The 20165-nt window shown below is 25.9% G+C and overlaps 1 protein-coding gene across 3 annotated transcripts in view; it reads right to left on the reverse strand.

Annotated features, from left to right (window-relative positions):
- Positions 1-3308: 3308 nt before the first annotated feature.
- Positions 3309-20165, reverse strand: part of LOC100199204 (fibroblast growth factor receptor 3) — a 170052-nt gene continuing 153195 nt past the window's right edge. For all 3 annotated transcript variants that reach the window (XM_065806068.1, XM_065806071.1, XM_065806069.1), the window contains 3 exons: positions 5939-6415; positions 5620-5655; positions 3309-3396 (listed from right to left, as the gene is read on the reverse strand). In XM_065806068.1, coding sequence (XP_065662140.1) covers positions 5946-6415 — 470 coding nt within the window. In that variant the 3' untranslated portion in view covers positions 3309-3396; positions 5620-5655; positions 5939-5945. The remainder of the gene's footprint in view (positions 3397-5619; positions 5656-5938; positions 6416-20165) is intronic.

A 20165-nucleotide genomic window follows, 5' to 3' on the forward strand; every position in this document is an offset into this window, starting at 1 on the left:
ACGATCATCAGACAGAATTATATGTCAGCAACAGATACAACATGTCAAAAATTGATACAAAAAAACTGCTAGTTTCCCAATGCCTTTTTATGATTTAGAACTTTTTTACAACTAATTTACAATGTGTATTTATTGTTTTGTTTTTCACTTTAAATTTCTACAACTAAATTGATTGCTACTGGTTATATACAGCTTATAGACAATTGACTAGCTGAAATTTTAATTTATTCATAGTTTTCAAATTTGACAGCAAACTGTAAAATCAAATTTTATTTCATTTTAATGTAGTAGTAATGAAAAACAAAACAAAAATTTAAATAAATAGTTTTTAATACCTTTAGTAAAATTAACAATAGGTTCAATGCTACTATCTAAAAAAAAAAAAAAAAACAGAACAAAAATAAAAAAAGTAGTTTAAACAAATATAAGAAACATATAAAGAGAATATTATTAAAAACAATAACAACTGAAAAAAGCAATAAAAATAATTAAAGATCTGCATCCAACTTTTAGCACAATGTAAATCATTTTGACAATAAATATTTATCAACAAATATATACAAATAACAACAAAAAAAGAACCAATTCTTAAAAAATATTTTAAAGTACAACATGAATACTCTCATTTATTTTTTAATTTAAAAATTGATTTCATAAAAATTTTAGTATATAACTGAAATTTGAAAAAATATTATTACATATTATAGCTATTTTGATGTATATAATTTTTGTTAAAATATTTATAAGTGTTGTAAAAATTAAAAAATTAAAAAATATGTATTATAAATAAAAAAAGCTTATATAAAAAAGTTAAACTTAAAAAATTAACACTTTTATTACTACTAGTGTGTACCATTTTGAGAACTTTAATTTTTTTTATTTACAAACTTAAAAAGAAAATAGCAACATTCATTGCAACATAGTGTTGCAACACTTTTTTTTATACATATTTTTATATAAGAATTAAGTAACATATTACAAATGTTTTCATATTTAAAAAGAGCATAAACTAACTAGATCATAGTTAAATAGCATTAAAGAATGAGCAACTTTGACAAAAAACATGCTTATACCCTTAAATAAAAAGATAAGTAAAAACTACAGACTGAATAGTACAATATTAAATACCAAAATTTAACATGGGTGAAATAAAAAAGGTAGTTTACTAAAAGTTTTTTCAAAGCCTCTTAGTTTAATTTTTTTTAAACTTTACTTTATATAAGAACCATTGCTAAACAAAGATTAATCAGGAACTAATTATTTAATTTAGAATAAAAAAAATCAGAAAAAAAAAAAAAACCTTAATGGAATTAGTACGTTTTAAGACTAAAAAAGGCATTGTGCAAATTTTAGAAAGGAAGTCAGTTGTAATAGCCTAGGTAAAAATAAACACAAAATAAAAAAAATCTATAAAAAATTACACCTAGTATAAACTCAATCTTTATAAAACAACATTAAAACTATAAATATCTCTAGGCTATTGTTAAAAAAAAAAAACTTACTTGAAATGCCATTGATTATAAAAAAACTTTTGATTGAACCATTTTGAGCTTCAGACCATGGATCTGATGCATATATTTTCACATCCTCAAAACACTCAGATTGATTGTTGTTAACAGAATAGATAACCTTTCCATTTACTCTTATTGTGTATAAATATAATGAGCCTTTATAAATTTGACTTACTTCAATGTTTGTCCATTGATTTAATGCAATTGACTCCAAGTTGAAATACCAACTATTGTAACCATTGATTGAAGCTGCAATTTGAAGATTTCCATTTTTAAAGAAGGAAATAGAAGGAACTCTATCTCCATAACGATCATTGTCTGAACCAATAGTAAAATGAATAAGGTTATACCATCCAAGATCAAACATATAAGGATAAACATCAAGTGAAATCAAGAATTCTTTTTCAAGCTTTGGTATCACACCAAACATTTTTCCTTTTATTAATTTAGTCGGTATATCATCGACAATATAATCTAAAATATAAACGTAACACTAAACCATAAGTTAAACCACACAAAATGTAACAGTGAAAATACTAATTTAAATATAACAAAATAATGCATCACTAAAAAGTACATATTAGGACAATTTAAAGGGTTTTTTAAATCTTCATTATTATATATAACAATGTGTTTTTAAAAAAAATAAAACTAGAGGGATTATCTAATTATTTTTTTCATAATATTAGTTACTAAATAGTTATATATATCAAAACATTAAAATATTAGCTATTTAATAGTTATCAACTATAACATTGTTATGATTTTTAAGAATAATAAAAACTCCTGTTTAAAAAAACAAGAATTTATTTACATAATTGCATTTATATGTTATTATCAAATTTCAAATGGCATCAAACTTGCATTGAAAAATCATTTTCAGATAAATATAAACTTAAAATTTACCCGTAGGCTGAAAAGTACATTGAAGCTAAACATGTCATGTTAAGACTTCACATTTACAACAGGACTGTGAACCAATTTATGATTGGGCCTTTAAGTTTGATCTCTTACCGATTGTTTTATTAAATAGAAGACATTTTGAAGCTACAACAAAATGTGTTATAGCTTTTGAACTCATTAAACAAAAAAATATTGTTATAACTTTATTATTTTTTTTAAGGTTGGTTTTTTAAACATGATGACATTGTCTTAACTTGCAAAGGTCAAACAAAGCAAAAGTAAAAGAAAGCAAAATTAAATATGTACTTCAAAAATTAGAACTGTTTAAAAATAAGGTTAGTTTTTTTTTTGAAACAGACATTCTTATATTTATATTATTTTGGAACATTTTATAAATCTTTTATAAAAATACATTTATTTTTTATATAAAGTTTTAAACTTTTTACTCATTTTTTACTCATATTTTATTAAATGTTTTTATTCAATTTCTTACCTACTTTTCCATTGACGATCAAAAGATTCGTGATGGAACCATTTTGAGCATTGTACCAAGGATCAGAAGCATAAACCTTAATGTTTTTAAAATCTTTAGCATCAGAATTTTCAACTCTATGAATATTAACTCCATTTAAATCAACAGAATACCAATACTTTCCGCCTTGCATACTTTGATAAATTTTAACAGAAGACCATTCATTTAAGGTAAGACGAGCTGTTTGAATACAGTATGAAGCATTACCATTTACTGCTGCACAAATAACAAGACTCCCAGAGGCATCTTCACTAAACCAAACACCTAGATTTCTATCACCATAAGCTCCAAAATCATTTTCCAAAGTCAAATGAACAACATTGTTTAGACCTTTATTGTAAGTTAGGGGTTTTATGTTAAAAGACACAGTATAGACCTTCATCAAAACAATAACAGTTCCAAGAAATACACCTCTATTCAAAATTAATTCTTTTCTTTGATTGATAAAATCTAAATATTAAAATTAAAATGCATCAAACTTAAAAAATTATTTAAAAAAACTTATTTTTTTCATAATTTAATTGTTTTTATAATAACTTACTTTTTTTAAATCATAACTGAAAATATCAGCAGAAAAAATTTATTGTTAATATTAATAATAATATCTATAATTAATATTTAATAAACTAACAATAGAAGAAATTATAAAAATGTATAAACTTTATAATTTTATGCAAACAAATCTAATTAAAAATTGCATTTAGTTTGAGAGGGAAAAATAAAACAAAAAGTAATATCATAGAAACTTTTACAACATAATTTAACTACAAAACAAAAGAAAGAAACATAACAACTTAAACTCATAATAAATAAATTTGTTTTATCATTTGTCATTAACAATTTTATAATTATACAAATTTATATATAACATATATTTATATAGATATCATATGTTGGAATATTTATATTATGTTATATATATATATATATATATATATATATATATATATATATATATATATATATATATATATATATATATATATATATATATATATATTTATTTATTTATATATATAGCATATGTTGGAATAATATTTGCTTTTTTTTTAACTTTAACAAATTTACTTCCAAAATGGTTACAAGTAACCACTATTTAAATTGAGACTTACTTAGTAAATTGCTAGAAATTACTTAGTAATTAGAATTTACTTAGTTACTAGAAGAGAGTTAAAAAACAAGAAAACAAATATATAAACAATTAACAACTTTTGTTAGACTCAAAAAGAGATAATAAAAGTTTGTTAATAACTGTTAAAGATTTGAAAACCTTGATAATAACAACGCAAAGATTATTAAGTTCGTTATTAAAAATAAGCTAAAATCAAAGACAAGACACAAATCAAAGAACAAAAGTAACTGATTAGAATTGTCTGTAAAACAAGTCACAAAGGAAACTATCTGGGTAAGATGTTGAAATAGAATTACATTTTAAACTCTAGCAACAGGTGTTACTAGATCCAATCCATTAAGTGTGATAAATATTAAAGTCATCAATCAGTAAAATATTGGTAGATAAACAAAAAAGAAAAAGCTTGGTCAATTTGATCAGAAATAACAACAAAAAGAGTTTAGCCTTGGGTGATAGAATAAATTGGTTCTAAGCAAAAGAACATAAATGAACAGTCATAGGATTGAACCTAATTTTACAAAAAATAGATAAAATGGTACCTAAGCATATACATAAGTCAAACATGTTACTAATAGAGTTTTTTATGTTAATTGATTTCTAGTGCTATAATCATAACTTGAATTATTTAAAAGCACTTAACTCAAACATAGATAGCATTTAACACTTTAAGCAGTAGTATACTATAAAGTTAACCCATTTTTGCTAACCATATAATTTATAACTAAAAGATTCTTATTTGGTTTCAACAATGCACATTTAAAGCACTAGAAGACAATATCTTTGCGCAATATAGCTGTTATTACTCTGATATTTTAAAGTTGTTGATGGAATCAGACTTTTCAAGAACTACCACTAGAGATGAGAAAACCTTGATATGAACAAACTTTAGAACCATTAAACTGAGTTTCAAAGCTGTACCCTAGTTACCCATAGTTATCTACCCTAGTTAGAAGATATTTAACAAAAATAAATATCAAAAATAATTTTAAAACAAAAAAGAAACAAATAGTGTTAATTTACCAATACTCAGAAAATCATAATAAACTAATGATTTAAATAAATAACAACTAAGCATATGCATTTACCAAGCCTATCTGTGATAAATATATTAATAAAATTTAATATATGCAAACTATTATATGAAAATAATGGAGATCTCAGTAAAATAGTACAAATAAAAAAATAATTGAAATAAAAAAAATCAAACATTAAGCTTTAAAACTAACATTTAAATAAAAACGTTTAACATCGCTTATTTTGTTTATTATTAAGTAAAATTAATACAATAAACAACAGAAAGAGTTGCATCAGTCAAGACCCAGACAAGACATCAATCAAAACAAGTTAATTTTTAATAAGTTTTAATCATTCTATTTTATCTATTCATTAATATTGTATAATGTCAACAACTATAATCCATTATTATAATTGTTAGTAGAATAATTAGCAAAAAAGAAAGAAAAATATTTCATGCTAATTCAACTATTAAAAACTTAACATTTTTAATACTTAACAAACTATTTGAATTATGTTTGAAATACCTGCAGGAAAAATAACAATAGGTTGCAAGCTGCTATCTAAGAATAGAAACGAAACAATTAATTTAAAATTATATTTAATAAATTAATTATTAAATAAATATTAACACAGAAAAAATACAAATACATTTGCATTTTAAACATTTAGAGACAAAAAAAAATGTGGTTAATAAAGTATGTAAATTAACATATATGATAAAAAATTGATTTAATTTATATTAAAACTATTTGAAAAAAAAAAATTGCTTTTCTTTTCTTTCTTCTTTATTTTAAATAAAAATTTAAATAATTTTTTTTTCAAAAAAAAACAACAAAAACATACTTAAAATTCAATTGACGACAAACAGGTTTTTAATCATTCCTTCTTGAGCTTCAGACCATGGATTCGAAGCATATACTTTAACATTATTAAAACTTTGAGATTGGTTGTTATAAATTGAGTAGACAACTTGCTCATTTATACTAATTTTGCATGCATAAACTGTACCTTGTAAAAATTGAAATATCTTAATATTTGACCACAAATTTAATCCAATTGGATTTGTCATGTATGCAATATAACTTTTATAATTCATAACTGGAGTATAAATCAAAAGTTTCCCAACACCATCTTCTTGAAACCAGATGCTAAGAGCATAACTATCAGAACCAATAAAAAAATGAACAACACTATGTCTTCCTTGAATAAACTTAGTAGGATTAACATCAAATGATATAAAAAAATCTTTTTCAAGCTGCGGAATCTCTGCAATAAACCTCCCTTGCACTAATGAAATAGGATTTTGATCAACAAGATACTCTAAAATATACAAATACAATATGATATAAATGAGCGATATTTAAGTGCTCTATAATACATAAATACAAAACATTGTATGATTAATTTTAAACTAGTAAAAACAATAAAATAAAAAAATATTAGTAAAAAAACTAAAAAAACTAGTGCAACATTGCTCAAATCAAATGCAACAAAAAATTTAAATTTTGTATTTACAATTTACAAAAAAATCTTGATTTTTAAAACTAATTGCAAAAAAAATGAAATAATACAAAAAAACTTTCTGTTATAAATGTTCATTTAACTGTGAACTATAAACACCAAAGTAAAACAGGGAAAAAAAAAATGGAGGATACAATGAAGTTATTGCCCTTATTGAAAATATTTGCAAGCATTTTTTAATTATGCTATATAACTACAATTATATGTATTACATTTCCATTATACTCTTACAGAAATATTCCATGGAATTCCATAGGTATCCCATAGAATTTTGATTAAATCACATGAAACTCTATGTGGTTGCATGCATGAATTATGGTTTTTTATTTATAGGTAAAGTTCCAATTGTTACAGTTACTGCATGGGTTAAGAGAACTTTGTAAAATTGAAAAACTTGTGTTTAAAGATGCCATCATGATTTTGTGTTTAAAGATGCCATCATGATTTTGTGTTTAAAGATGCCATCATGATTTTGTGTTTAAAGATGCCATCATAATTTTGTGTTTAAAGATGCCATCATCATTTTGTGTTTAACCACTTAACGAATTTGCTCGACATATGTCGAGCAAACTTTTTTAGCCAAAAAAAATTTGCTCGAGATATGTCGAGCATTACCAAAAATTGGTATACTTTGAGAGCTAGCTCGCTATATGTCGAGCAAAGCTTCTGATTGGTTATTATGATATCTGATGCGCTTCCTGTACGATAAACTCTTCTTTTTATGACTGCCACGCGCATTATAATCTCAAGTAGTTTTCTATTATTTCAATGTTCATAAATTTATAGAATGCCTTATTTTATTCTTATTATTTATAAATACGTGAAAGTTTCTTGTAATAAAACTACTTTTACAGTTAAAAATTTGAAATTTTTGTATGCGTGATTTTGCCTAGTCTCTACAATTTTACAGTGCCATAAATGTACATTTACGAAAGTTTATGTAATGTTATATAATTAGAGTTTTTAATAAAATCATAAATTTATAAATTTAATGAAATCAACTTTATATTTTATTGTTTAGAAATAGAGGAAATTAAGTTTGCAACTAGGTTCACTTCAATTTTTCAAGAATTTTGCAAGAATTTTATGCAATATTGCAATGCTCGACATATGTCGAGCAAGTTTTCAAAGGTCAATTAGGAAGGTCATAAATTATTAAAATATATTAAAATTTATTAATTATTATTATTTTCCTTTTTTGCATGGTTAAAACAGTAAAATCAATTAAAAAAAAAATAGATTTGTTTTTGACACACTTTTGAAAATTAATAGGTTCGTTAAGTGGTTAAAGATGCCATCATAATTTTGTGTTTAAAGATGCCATCATAATTTTGTGTTTAAAGATGCCATCATAATTTTGTGTTTAAAGATGCCATCATAGTTTGTATTTTGAGTAATTAAAGTATTTTAATGGAAAGTAAGTTTATTAATGGAACCAAAAAGTATTCATAATTCAAAAGACAGCCAAAAAAAAAAGAAAAGAAGCCTATTAAAGGATAAACAAACTAATTCATAAAGATCAAGCAAAGACAGCATCTTTTGAAACAGAGCTTTTGCAGAGTTTGTTGATGATTTTTACCTTTCCATGTATTGTCTCTTGTTAAATTATGTTACAAAAAAAAATACAATTAAAAGTAAAAATTATCAACAAACCCAACAAAAGTTTGAAAAGATGCTTTTGTATGATTTTTATAATTTTTATGACTTTTATTATGTTACTAACAATGTTAGACTGTATGTTTGTTTTATGCCCCATCAGAGGAAACTTGATTAAATATTATTTTCTGAATTCATTTTAATCTGGCTGCTTAAAACTGATGATTTCTTTATATATCTAATGTGAATAAAAAAAATTTATGTTATAAATATATTAACTTTCCAAACTTTATTTTATATTATTAATAATGTTTTAATGTGCATTAGATAACCAGTGAATCAGATTAGCTTAGAAAAGCAGTGCATTAGATAAATTTAGATACCAATGTAAAAAAAATAACCAGAACATATGTACTGGTTTATGTATGTACATTTGTATTTTCAATCCTTATACTTTTAGAAATAAGTTTATAAACCTTTAATAGCTTTCTTAGAGAATCAACAACTTATTGCAAATTCACCATCTTCATCGAGCGTTGTGCTTGATACTACTGCTGCTCAAAAAATTGATGAGGTATACATTAAAAATATGATGCTGTAACAACTTAAATTATTGTTTATTTACTATTAATATTAATGTTCATTATCTGAGTTCAAGCTGATTTATTATGTATATACTTATGTATGTATGTATGTATGTATGTATGTATGTATGTATGTATGTATGTATGTATGTATGTATGTATGTATGTATGTATGAATGTATGTATGTATGTATGTATGTAAGTATGTATGAATGTAATTTAATTGATGAATAGGTTATAAAACAATGCCGCACCACATAATAAACATTTTTTAGCCGATTTAAAATCAAATAATAATAATAACAATATATTTCACAGACAGGAGGTAATCTACTGTTATTCAGGGTGGTAGCCCTCCTATTGATCTATATTTGTGTTCTGCATCAATTGTCGGAAGTACTCGATCAATTATCTCTGCTCTACTGAAAACAAACTCAGTTGCCTATGCCTTAAAAAAAATGGAGAACTCTGTTAAGAACTTCTTGCTTTTAAAACAGCCATGGAAAAAGAGTTACAGTTACTTAAAGATGAAAATTGTATACTGCGTCAGCAACTTGAGAATCTTAGAAAAGAAAAAATTATTCAACAAAAGCAACGTTCTTTGAAGCCTTCTTATTCTGATATCACCAAAATTGGTACTACTGCCAACTATGCTCTTATGAGTACAGTAGAAAAAAACCAGCGCATGCAGGCTATTAGAGCTACTAAAGTAGTGTTTATTGGAGTGCAAAACTCTCAAATGAGTTCTCCTGAAGAATGTTTAAATGAAGACACAAGAACAGTTAGTGATATACTCCAAGCAATCAATCTATCTGTAAATATAAAATCTATTAATCGTCTGACTAATTCAAGCCATACATTGGCACATTTTATAAGAAATAACCTTCCTGCTCCTATTATAGTTGAATTTGACTCTATAGATGCTCATAATAAGGTAATCTCCTTAGCAAAAAAATTATGTAACACAAAATATAAAGAAATCTTTATCCGACCAAATTGTACTCCATCAGAGCAAGCAAACTTCAATAAGCTATATGCTGAAAAAAAAAAATTGAATGAGCTCCAATCCAATCTAAAACTTGATAAGCCCTTTCGATATGTTGTCGCGGAGATACTGTTTGCTGTATTGATATCACCAAAACAATCTCAATTCATGGAATCAATAAGCATCCCTTCGTGGACAAAAAAACAGCTGCAAATGCATGAAAAGTTAAAATGGTTGAATCTTTGCAAGCATCCATATCAACCACAAACAATTAGAGAAATGGCCTCCAAACAATATAAACAATCAGCTACACAACCAACAATTAAAAAAAACTTATCATCTGCTAGTTATCTAAACTGATTTTACACCATGTCACATCATTGAACCACCAAAAACTCCAAGAGCTTTTTCTAGCTGCTACTAATTTTGAATATGATGTCATTTTTATTAGGGAAATTTGGTTTAATGAATTTTCAGCACCTTTTTTTCCTAATTACAAATTTATAGAAAAGATGGATCTACTCACGGTGGTGGTATTGCAATATATGTAAAAAGTAATTATAGCATAAATGAATGCACAAAATATAAATTGTATGAAGGAATTAAAAATTCAGAACAACTCTGGCTTGAACTTATATTATATTATTGAACTTATATACTTATATAAGTTCAATAATATAATATAAGTTCATATATAAGTTTATATCTTATTATCTTATTAGTTTATATAAGTTATATATCTTATTATCTCTTCTTATTTTAGTGCCCAACAACTTGTAGCGTATCAGCCTTCAACAAAATTGCTAGATCCATTTCATATTCAAAATCTCTAATTGAAAACAAAAATTTCTAAGGCCTTATTATTACTGGGGATTTCAACTTTGCAAACATCAAGTGGAACAAAAATTGGTTGAATACAATAGGTGGTGAAACCAGTTTGGACGCCAAATTTGCTAATACTATTTTTGAACTTCACCTCTATCAACATGTAACCAAATTAACTTTTATGCAATCTAATGGTTCTTCAAAAAATACACTTGACCTAACAATCAGCAAATCCATTGATCGAATCAATGAGATCATCTTCGGCCCACCTCTAGGGAATAAATCACAAGTTCACTGCACTTTGTCCTGGCAGTATCAGTTATCTAATGTTACTATCAACAATAACCACTCCAGATATTCAAAATTTGCATACAATAAACTCGTAATCTGGTAAAGAAAGCAACTCGTGATGCAATCCGTACCTATAAAATTAAACTATCTAATGACCAGAAAAACCCAAAGAAATTTTTTGTTTATTAATAGCAAACGCACTGTAAGCAACCAGATTGTCATTACACAATCAATGACTGGGGAAAGTAGTAGCGACCAAGTTTTTATTGCCAACACTCTAAACAAACAGTTTCAATCTGTCTTTACCATTGAATCTCACATTCAAACTTTACCACTTTTTACTAAACGCACAGCTATATCACTTTTTCATACCTCCTTTGATTATGAGTCTGTTCTAAGTCACCTCATTACTCTTGATGGTTATAAATCTATGGGTGAAGATCAGATAAGTCCTTACATACTCAAGGCATGCTCTAATACAATAGCAACTCCACTAGCCATGATCTACCAAAAATCAATGGAACAAGGTTTGTTACCAAAGGCATGGCTTGTAGCAAATGGGACTCCTTTGTTCAACTGAGGTTCTAAAATGGATCCAAACAATTACAGACCCATTTCTATTACTTCTGTGCCATGCAAAATAATGGAGAAAATTGTTAAAAATAAGATAATGCAGCATCAACTGTCTCAAAATCTTATATCGAACCTTCAGCATGGTTTCATAAACAAAAAATCTTGTGTTACTAATTTACTTGAGACTATGGATTTTCTGACCTACAATATGTCACTAAGTGATATATTGTAGGTCAGAAATCCTATGGAATTGAAGGTAAAATTTTAAACTGGATTAAAGCATTTCTTTCAAATCGTACTCAACGTGTCCAACTTGGTAATGTAACATCGGAATGGGAAAAAGTTACTAGTGGCATTCCTCAAGGCTCAGTTCTTGGTCCAATGTTTTTACTATCTTCATTAATGATTTACCAGAACAAATTAGTAACAAAAATATATGCAAAATGTATGCAGACGACACAAAAATCCTTAGTGTGGTCAGTACTTAAGAACAAAAACTTTTTCTGCAAACTGACATTGACAACATTATTAATTGGGTTCAGGAATGACATATGGAAATAAATATTAGGAAATGTAAAATAATGCATTTCAACCAATCCAAATCCATTCCACACCTATACTTTATTGATGACCAAAGATCAAACAAATGTCTCAGCAGAGTCCAACTTAAATTAACCTTATCAGAAAGAAACCTTAGTGTTTTAATTTCCAATGACCTAAAGCAAAATTACCAAACCTCTATTGATGCAGCCAAGGCTAACAAAATGCTTGGTATCCTAAAACATTGCTTCATAAGTAGAGATACACAACTCTGGAAAAAGCTATATACAGCTTATATACGTCCACTTCTAGAATTTTCCACTACCGCTTGGTATCCTTATTTAGAAAAGGACCTATAATTGAAAGTATTCAACAGGGTGTTACAAAAGTACCGCAAGAAATGAAGCCTTTTGACTATCAATCAAGGTGTATCAAACTTGGTCTCACTTCTCAATGCGAACAAAGAAAACAATTGGATCTTATTCAAAAATTTAAATTAGAGAATAATATTGAGTTAGTTAACTGGTGTATTAATCCAATTAACATTCCCCCCAGCTATAGGCATCGCATCCAATACCATCATGAAATCAACAAAAACTGTCTGGTTCAATATAACTTTTTTAACAACCATGTAGCAAACACATGGAATGCCTTGGCAGACAATGTCGTAAATACTACTTCAGTGAAAAAGTTCAAAACTAATTTAGATTAGCATCTAAAACAGTTACCACAGTACATCATTTTCCATGGTTGCTTCAACGCTGCTACACGAACTAGCTTTACTAGTTAATGATGAACTTACGGTTCATGTATTGTCCATGTAACTTAATAATAATAATAATAATAATATGTACGTATGTATGTATGTATGTATGTATGTATGTATGTATGTATGTATGTATGTATGTATGTATGTATGTAAGCAATTTAAAAAAGTTTGTCAGTGCTTAAACTACAAAGAGGTGGGCAAGCATAATACAAACAGTAATAACACAACCCATTAGAAAAATACTCAACAAAAATAAATTTTAAGAAGCCATACTCGACTTATATATATTATATATATATATATATATATATATATATATATATATATATATATATATATATATATATATATATATATATATATACATATATATATATATATATATATAATATAAAAATTAAAGAAGCATGTCATAAACAATAAAACTATTTTAAAAGCTTTTTAAAATTTAAACAATTTTATGAAATTTTAATATATACATTTTCTAAATTACATAATGATTATTTGTAAAACCTTTTTTTTCAATATATATATGTATGTATATATATATATATATATATATATATATATATATATATATATATATATATATATATATATATATATATATATATATATATTATGTATAGAGAAGCGACGTGTTTTTTTGGTTCTTGTTATTTTTTGGTTTTTTTGGTTGTTTATTGGATAAAAAAGGCAGAGGTCCGTTTTTTTGGGTTTTTTGCGAAATATTTAAAAATTCATTATTTAAGCTACTAAACTTAACTTTAAATGGCAATATCTCATTTTGTATTTTAATTTCAGATTTATATAGGAGAATTTATACCGAAATTTACTGAAAGTCTTTATTTTGGTATGCTTAAAAATTAACTTAGTTGGAGCAGTACTGTAAAAAAAATTCTTAGATAACGTTCCTCAATTTTATCATAATTGGTTTAAGTGTTTTATATTGACACAATAAACATTGTTTATTTACATTAATTACATTTAATATTTGATATATATATATATATATATATATATATATATATATATATATATATATATAAATATATATATGTATATATATATATATATTTATGTATATATATATATATATTTATGTATATATAATTTATTTATTTATTCTGATTGATTGCCAACAAGGCTGAAAGCAACCACTATTAAGTTAGGAGTTACTATGAAAAAAAAGAACAGAGTTATAGTGCAAGTAAATGATTGACAGAACACTTAAAGAGTTGTAGGATGTATGAGTCAAGAAAACATGAAAATGGGAGAGAGTTCCATAGGGTTGAAATGGGGCGGAAAAAACAAGTCAAATAAAATTTTAAGAGCATGTAGGGACAGATAATGTAAAAAAATAAGACTTAGCTGAATGATGAGTCAAACGATAATGAGTTTTAGTTGATGGAACAAGAAATAATAACTTTTTTTAAACAGCGACAATTATATGTAGAAAAAAGAAAGAGATGCAACTTAACAAGGATGGGAAAAAGACTCAAACTTAGCAAATAACGTAGGTTTAACTACGTTTACAATGTTTTTAGACCTTGTTTAGAAGAGAAAGAGCACCATTAAAAGAAACAGCCCAAATATGACAACCCTATTACACAAAAGGATGAGTAAGAGGTTTGTAGAGAATGGAATTAAAGGTAAGAAAATGCCATGCACAATCAATCATTTGTATATATGGTTTAAATGAAAGGTCAGTAGTAAACAAAAATCTAAAAAGATGTAAAGAAGAGACTTGGTGAGAGGGTTGCCATTTATTATTATAGGAATGTCAACAGTATTGCGATATTTGTTTGAAGTAAATAACTGAGTTTTGTTGGAGTTGAAATTTAAAAGTTACTGCGAGCCCCGACCTTTTAATAAGTGATTGAAAAGAGAAGACTTTTAGAGACAGGAGTATAAAATAAAGCCATTAGCAAAAAGAGCTACTTTAGATGTAAGGTTGTTGCGAAAATCATAAGTGTGGAAAAGATACAAAACAGGACCAAGGATAGACCCTTGAGATAACCCAGAAGTTACTGGAAACGAAGAAGAGTGTTGGCCTTTGAGGATGACTTTAATAAATCAGTTATAAAGAAACAATTGCTTAAAAATTGCTAAAAAATAGCAGAAAAATACCAAAACAAGCATAAGATCCATCAAAGTTATCTGCTCTGTTGGGTAAGGTTGTTTTTTCTTTTAAATTTTTAAAAATTTTTTATACATCATTTTTTTTTATCCGCATTGCTGATTTGAAAAAATGAAAGTTTGGAAGTCTGTAAGTTGCATTTTTATGTCAATCTACAATTTACTGTATTTCATGTAAAACTATTTCAAGCATTACAAGTTTTGTGTTTCCTACTTTGTTATGTAATGTATGCTCACAAAAGATTTCCTGGAACAGAAACAAATTGATTAAGCAGTCAATAGCTGAAAAGCTTCAAGAAGTAGTCAGAAGATTCAAAAAGCAGCAAATTACAGTCGATATCTTAGATGAAAATGAACCAGAGGGTAATTTAATGTGATAAATATTTTCAGTTTTGTTCATACACAATCAGCACGTAGATAGCCTCCAATCAATTAAAAAGTAATATACTACTTTTATTATAATATATTTAAGCCTATTAATATATTAACTTGTATTTGATTTAGCGGCTAGGTGTGTGCCAAATGCCCAGTTGAAATATATTTTTACTGGATTGTTAAATCAGGGAAACCAAGGAAAACCCATGTTTTCATACAATTTTATTATTTAAGGAAATCCACAGTTTTTCATAGAAAACCATGGGTTTTCTACGAAAAACTGTGGCCCTTCTATAGAAACCTCACACCCCAGGTGTCCTAAACACAAATCAAAATTCTACAGTTTTCCCACTGCCTTTTATCATGTGTTTTCCATAAAACTTTTTATAAGGGTAGACAGACACATGTTACCTATTAGCTTCAATATTATCTTGCTTGCTTCCTACCTTCAACATTGTAATATATAGTAAATTGCAATCAGCCTTTCTTACAACAGCTTTTCAAGTGTTTTGCATCCAACACATTTAAAGAAAAATAAACTTTGAAAAAATGTAGATGTGTTGAGGTTTGAAAACGTCTACAGTTTTTCATCTTACAAGAAAAGTATCTTAACTAATATAGTTGAGAGACTGAAAGACGTAGACAGCAGAAGAAGCTAAATATTAACTTAACTTTGATGATAAGCAAATAAATCAAGCAAGAACAACAAATTCAACAACAACAGCAGCAGACCAAGTCAAGAGTAAAAAGTGTTGCAAGTTTTATATAGAGTTGTTTATATTAAGGTACTTCCAGAAATCCATACGGTTTTATCACAGAACACTTCAGTAAAGCATTTAACTAAAAAATTCATTCATCCTTCTTACCAATGTCGCTTATTGGGCAAGAGCTGGCGTTAAACCTCTTTCTGAACCAGAACTCTAACCACTGTGATACATTTGCTAATTGATTTGCAAATTTCCTTAAATGTAAGGGTAGAATGAAACAACTTTTTTAATTAAATAAGGTTTCTTGAAAAATTAAAAAATATATATTTGACTTGAATATACTGTAAAACAGAACTTAAAAAAAAATCAATTTTTTTTCTGTAAAAAAAGTTTAATAAAAACCTTTAAGTTTATCCTAAGCCTAATAAATTTGTTGCATTGTTCAGTAGTTTATTTTTATTTAAAATCCGCTACATCAGTAGCTAATTCTAATTATTTTTAATAATGTAATAATGATGTATCTACAGCTACATCATTACAAATTCTTATTATACAAATGATAACAAAAAAATTATAAGAATTATAACCAAGATTAAAAATATTTGTGATGAAGATCAATTAAAAAAACTTGGTTCAATACAGCATAAATATTATTAAAAAATTAAAAGAATCATACAACAAATTGGAGATAACCACCAATGAATAATTTTTATCAGTAACACAACAACTTATACCAAAAACATTTTATACCAAAACAAGAGGTCATAATCAAAGATCATAACACAAACAAGCAAACTGAAGTTTAGAAACAAGTTCGATATTCTTCTCAAATAAAATTGTTAATAAATAGAATAGTCTAACCAATAAAGTTGTCAATATAAATAATGAAAACTAGTGCTTCTTCTTAAGAATTCTTGCTTCCCGAAATTTTGTGTTTTTATTTTTCTTATTTCTTGAGGAACTAATTGATATTTCTTGAGAAAATGAATATTCCAATGATGAAAAAAAAATCTAATATTAAAAAGAGAAATTTCAAAAATCGTTAATTACATTTTATGCAAATATTGCACTAAAATGAATTTGATGAATGAGTATTGTAAGTGTTTGTTGTCACATAGAAAAGCACAGTACAGTCACATGTGTACCTTTACATTTTAAGGATTATAAAGTAATTATTACCGATTTTGTAGTTATAAGTAACTGTCAAGGGAGTTGAACTTTGTATAAATAATATTTTGTGTGAAAAAAAAAGGAAAAAATTTAAAGTTTTCAACCGGTAGTTATAAAATATAAGCACATACTTGCAAAGAGTTAGGCAATATATATTTGGTATGTAATTTAGTAAGTAAGTATTTTGCATGATTTAATAGCTATTAATAATAAGTATCAAAAAGTATTTTTTTAAATTACAATTATTATATGATATATATATTTTTTTAAATTATATATTTTAAAGTTATGCAATACACAACATTTGCAGTGAATTATTATGCAAAAATTGATTATTTACTGGCCTACACCTGCATCTACAAATTGTGTCAACGAATTTCAAAGGAAAGAAACCAAAAAGACCTGTTTCACATTATCCCCATTGATAACTTGCCAACAAGTAAAACAATGAGTAATACTAATACTCATATTATTTTAACATTTGTAAAATGGGAAACTCTGGAAAAATGAATATTCATAAGGGCAGCTGTAGACTATTTTTTAACCAGAAAAATAAAAGTGAAAATGACATATTATGACTACTGGAGGATTCAAGCTAATAAATAATCCCTGTAAAGTATGACAATTAATGATGGATTTTTGTTATATTAAGAAGGAGGAGCTAGAAAAAATATTAAAAGATATAGAAAAGAGGAAAATAAAAAGTTCAGTGTGTTTATTGATGCATTTACCAGTTTTAAAAATAAGAGAATAATGGATGTTCATCTATATGTAAATTCTAAAGATTCATACAATCTGGATTTAATATATATTAAAGGTATTAGTACAGCAGAAAAGACGAGAGAAATATTAGAAGAAAAATCTTAAAATCTTTTATCTTAGACAAAGAAATTGTAGATGTTATGAGCAATAGAGCATCTGTTATGTAAAAATTTGGGAGATTGTCTTCTGCTTATCTGTAATTATGTTACAACCATACTTTACATCCAGCAGTTATAAAAACACTTTAAACTGAAAAAAAGAAATGCAACAATCTAAAAACCATGATTCTGATGATGCACTAGAGGAAATTAATAAAGATAAAGATTATTTTTCAGAAAATAAATATGATATGGGAAATAAAGTCCAGGAACAGGAAGAGCTGCAAATGAATACTTTAATTAAAGATACAATTAAAGGTATACTGATAATTGAAAAGAAATGTAAAAAACCTCCAATAAAAAATGATATATCACAGAAATATGTAATCTACTAAACTAGCTTTACTTTTAGATTGCAAAACAAGATGGAATATGATAGAAATTATGGTAAAACAATTTTAAAGAATGATGCTGTTAAAAAGACTATTAGAACTAAACTTAAATCATTTATGGAAAGAACCACTATGTCAATATTTTAAAAACATTATAAATTGTTTTTGAGCCCGTTAGATTAACTGTTGAGAATTTTAGCCAAACAGATTCCACACTATTAAGTGCAGAAGGGTCTTTAAAATTTTTATTTGGGAAGTTAAAGAAAGTTAATTCTGAAATAAGTCAAGAATTTTTACAGAAAAAAAGTCAATATCAGAAGAGATAATAATATTGTATCACTGTATCAATTCTTACAAAATCCAAGCTCTGATAACAAAGATACTCATGGTCCTTTTTTTTTAAATCTGCTCCAAAAAATAAAATTTATAAAACTGCAGAGACAATACTCAATAAATTGTACTTTATTTGCTTATAAATGGACAGAGATGAGAACAGCAATTATTTTGCTAGTGCTGAAGCTGCTTTAGAATATAATAACAAAGTCATCTCTCAAAGAACAATTAAATTTATCAATTGAAGGCACTATTAAAGAAAATAATGCTTTGGATAGTATTAACAAAAGTACAATTAAAATAATAGAACAAGAACGCAATATCTTTTAAACAACTGGTTCTAAAACAAAAAATTTAGATGTGTTGTTAACAATAAAAAATATATCAAATCAAAACGAACATATTTTTTCCATTTTCTGTGGAAAAGTTTGTTACAAAGAAAAGGTTATTTGGCAAAATGTCAAATGCTATGTTCCTTCTCAAACTTCTTTTTAAAACAATGAAATAATTCTACATTTGCAATTATTAATTTAAAAAAAAAAAGTTTCAATAATTTTTAATTTTTACACTGTCTTTAGTTTTTCATACTTCTAAATAAACTCTAGTTATTAAGTTCTTAAATAATGCGTTTATTAGTTAATAGATGTAATATTTCAATTTTATTATTTTGTTTTTGTAACATATTTAATAACTATTTATTGAAAGAATATGTAATTTCGATGCGTTTTTTTATAATTAATTTCTTGCCATTAATATTTTTCAAGTTTATTTATATACATTTTGTACCAACTATTCAACATTTTTGCACAAACATGTCAAACAAAAAATTTTATGTTTTCGAGATTCTTAAGAATTCCTAAGAAAGGAGAAGAAAACTCTTTATTTCTTGAGAAATAAAAATTATCGGGAAATGTTAGAAACATATTTTTTAAAATAACATTGATTTTTTGGGCAGGAACAACCTAATCGAAGAAAACAGTCAAGAAGTAATGAAGATATAACTTGTGGCTTGGACTCAAGGATATTGAAGATATTTTAACAAAATACTATGAGTGTTCAGATTCAAACTAGACCAAGTACTGTTATATGAATCAACTTTATTAATTAAACTAGACCGAGTACTTATATATAAATTAACATTATAAAACTGGCACAATTTTTTAAACTATTAAATTTTAGTGCTTTTTAAAATGAATGTTCTAAATTTAAGTTGTCAGAACAATTTTGTTTTATCAACAAATTTGTACAATGTGCTACTTTGAATAGTAAGTTCAAAATAACACAGTACAAATTTACTGCTGCAACAGGATGTTAGTCTCTAAATTTGAAATGTTACAATTGAAATTTTAGATCAGAAATTGTTCTACGTTAAGTGTAATATTAAGTATAAATTTATCATGGATTGAAGTT

The sequence above is a fragment of the Hydra vulgaris genome, chromosome 09 (assembly GCF_038396675.1).
Source record: "Hydra vulgaris chromosome 09, alternate assembly HydraT2T_AEP".
NCBI classification, from domain to species: domain Eukaryota; kingdom Metazoa; phylum Cnidaria; class Hydrozoa; order Anthoathecata; family Hydridae; genus Hydra; species Hydra vulgaris.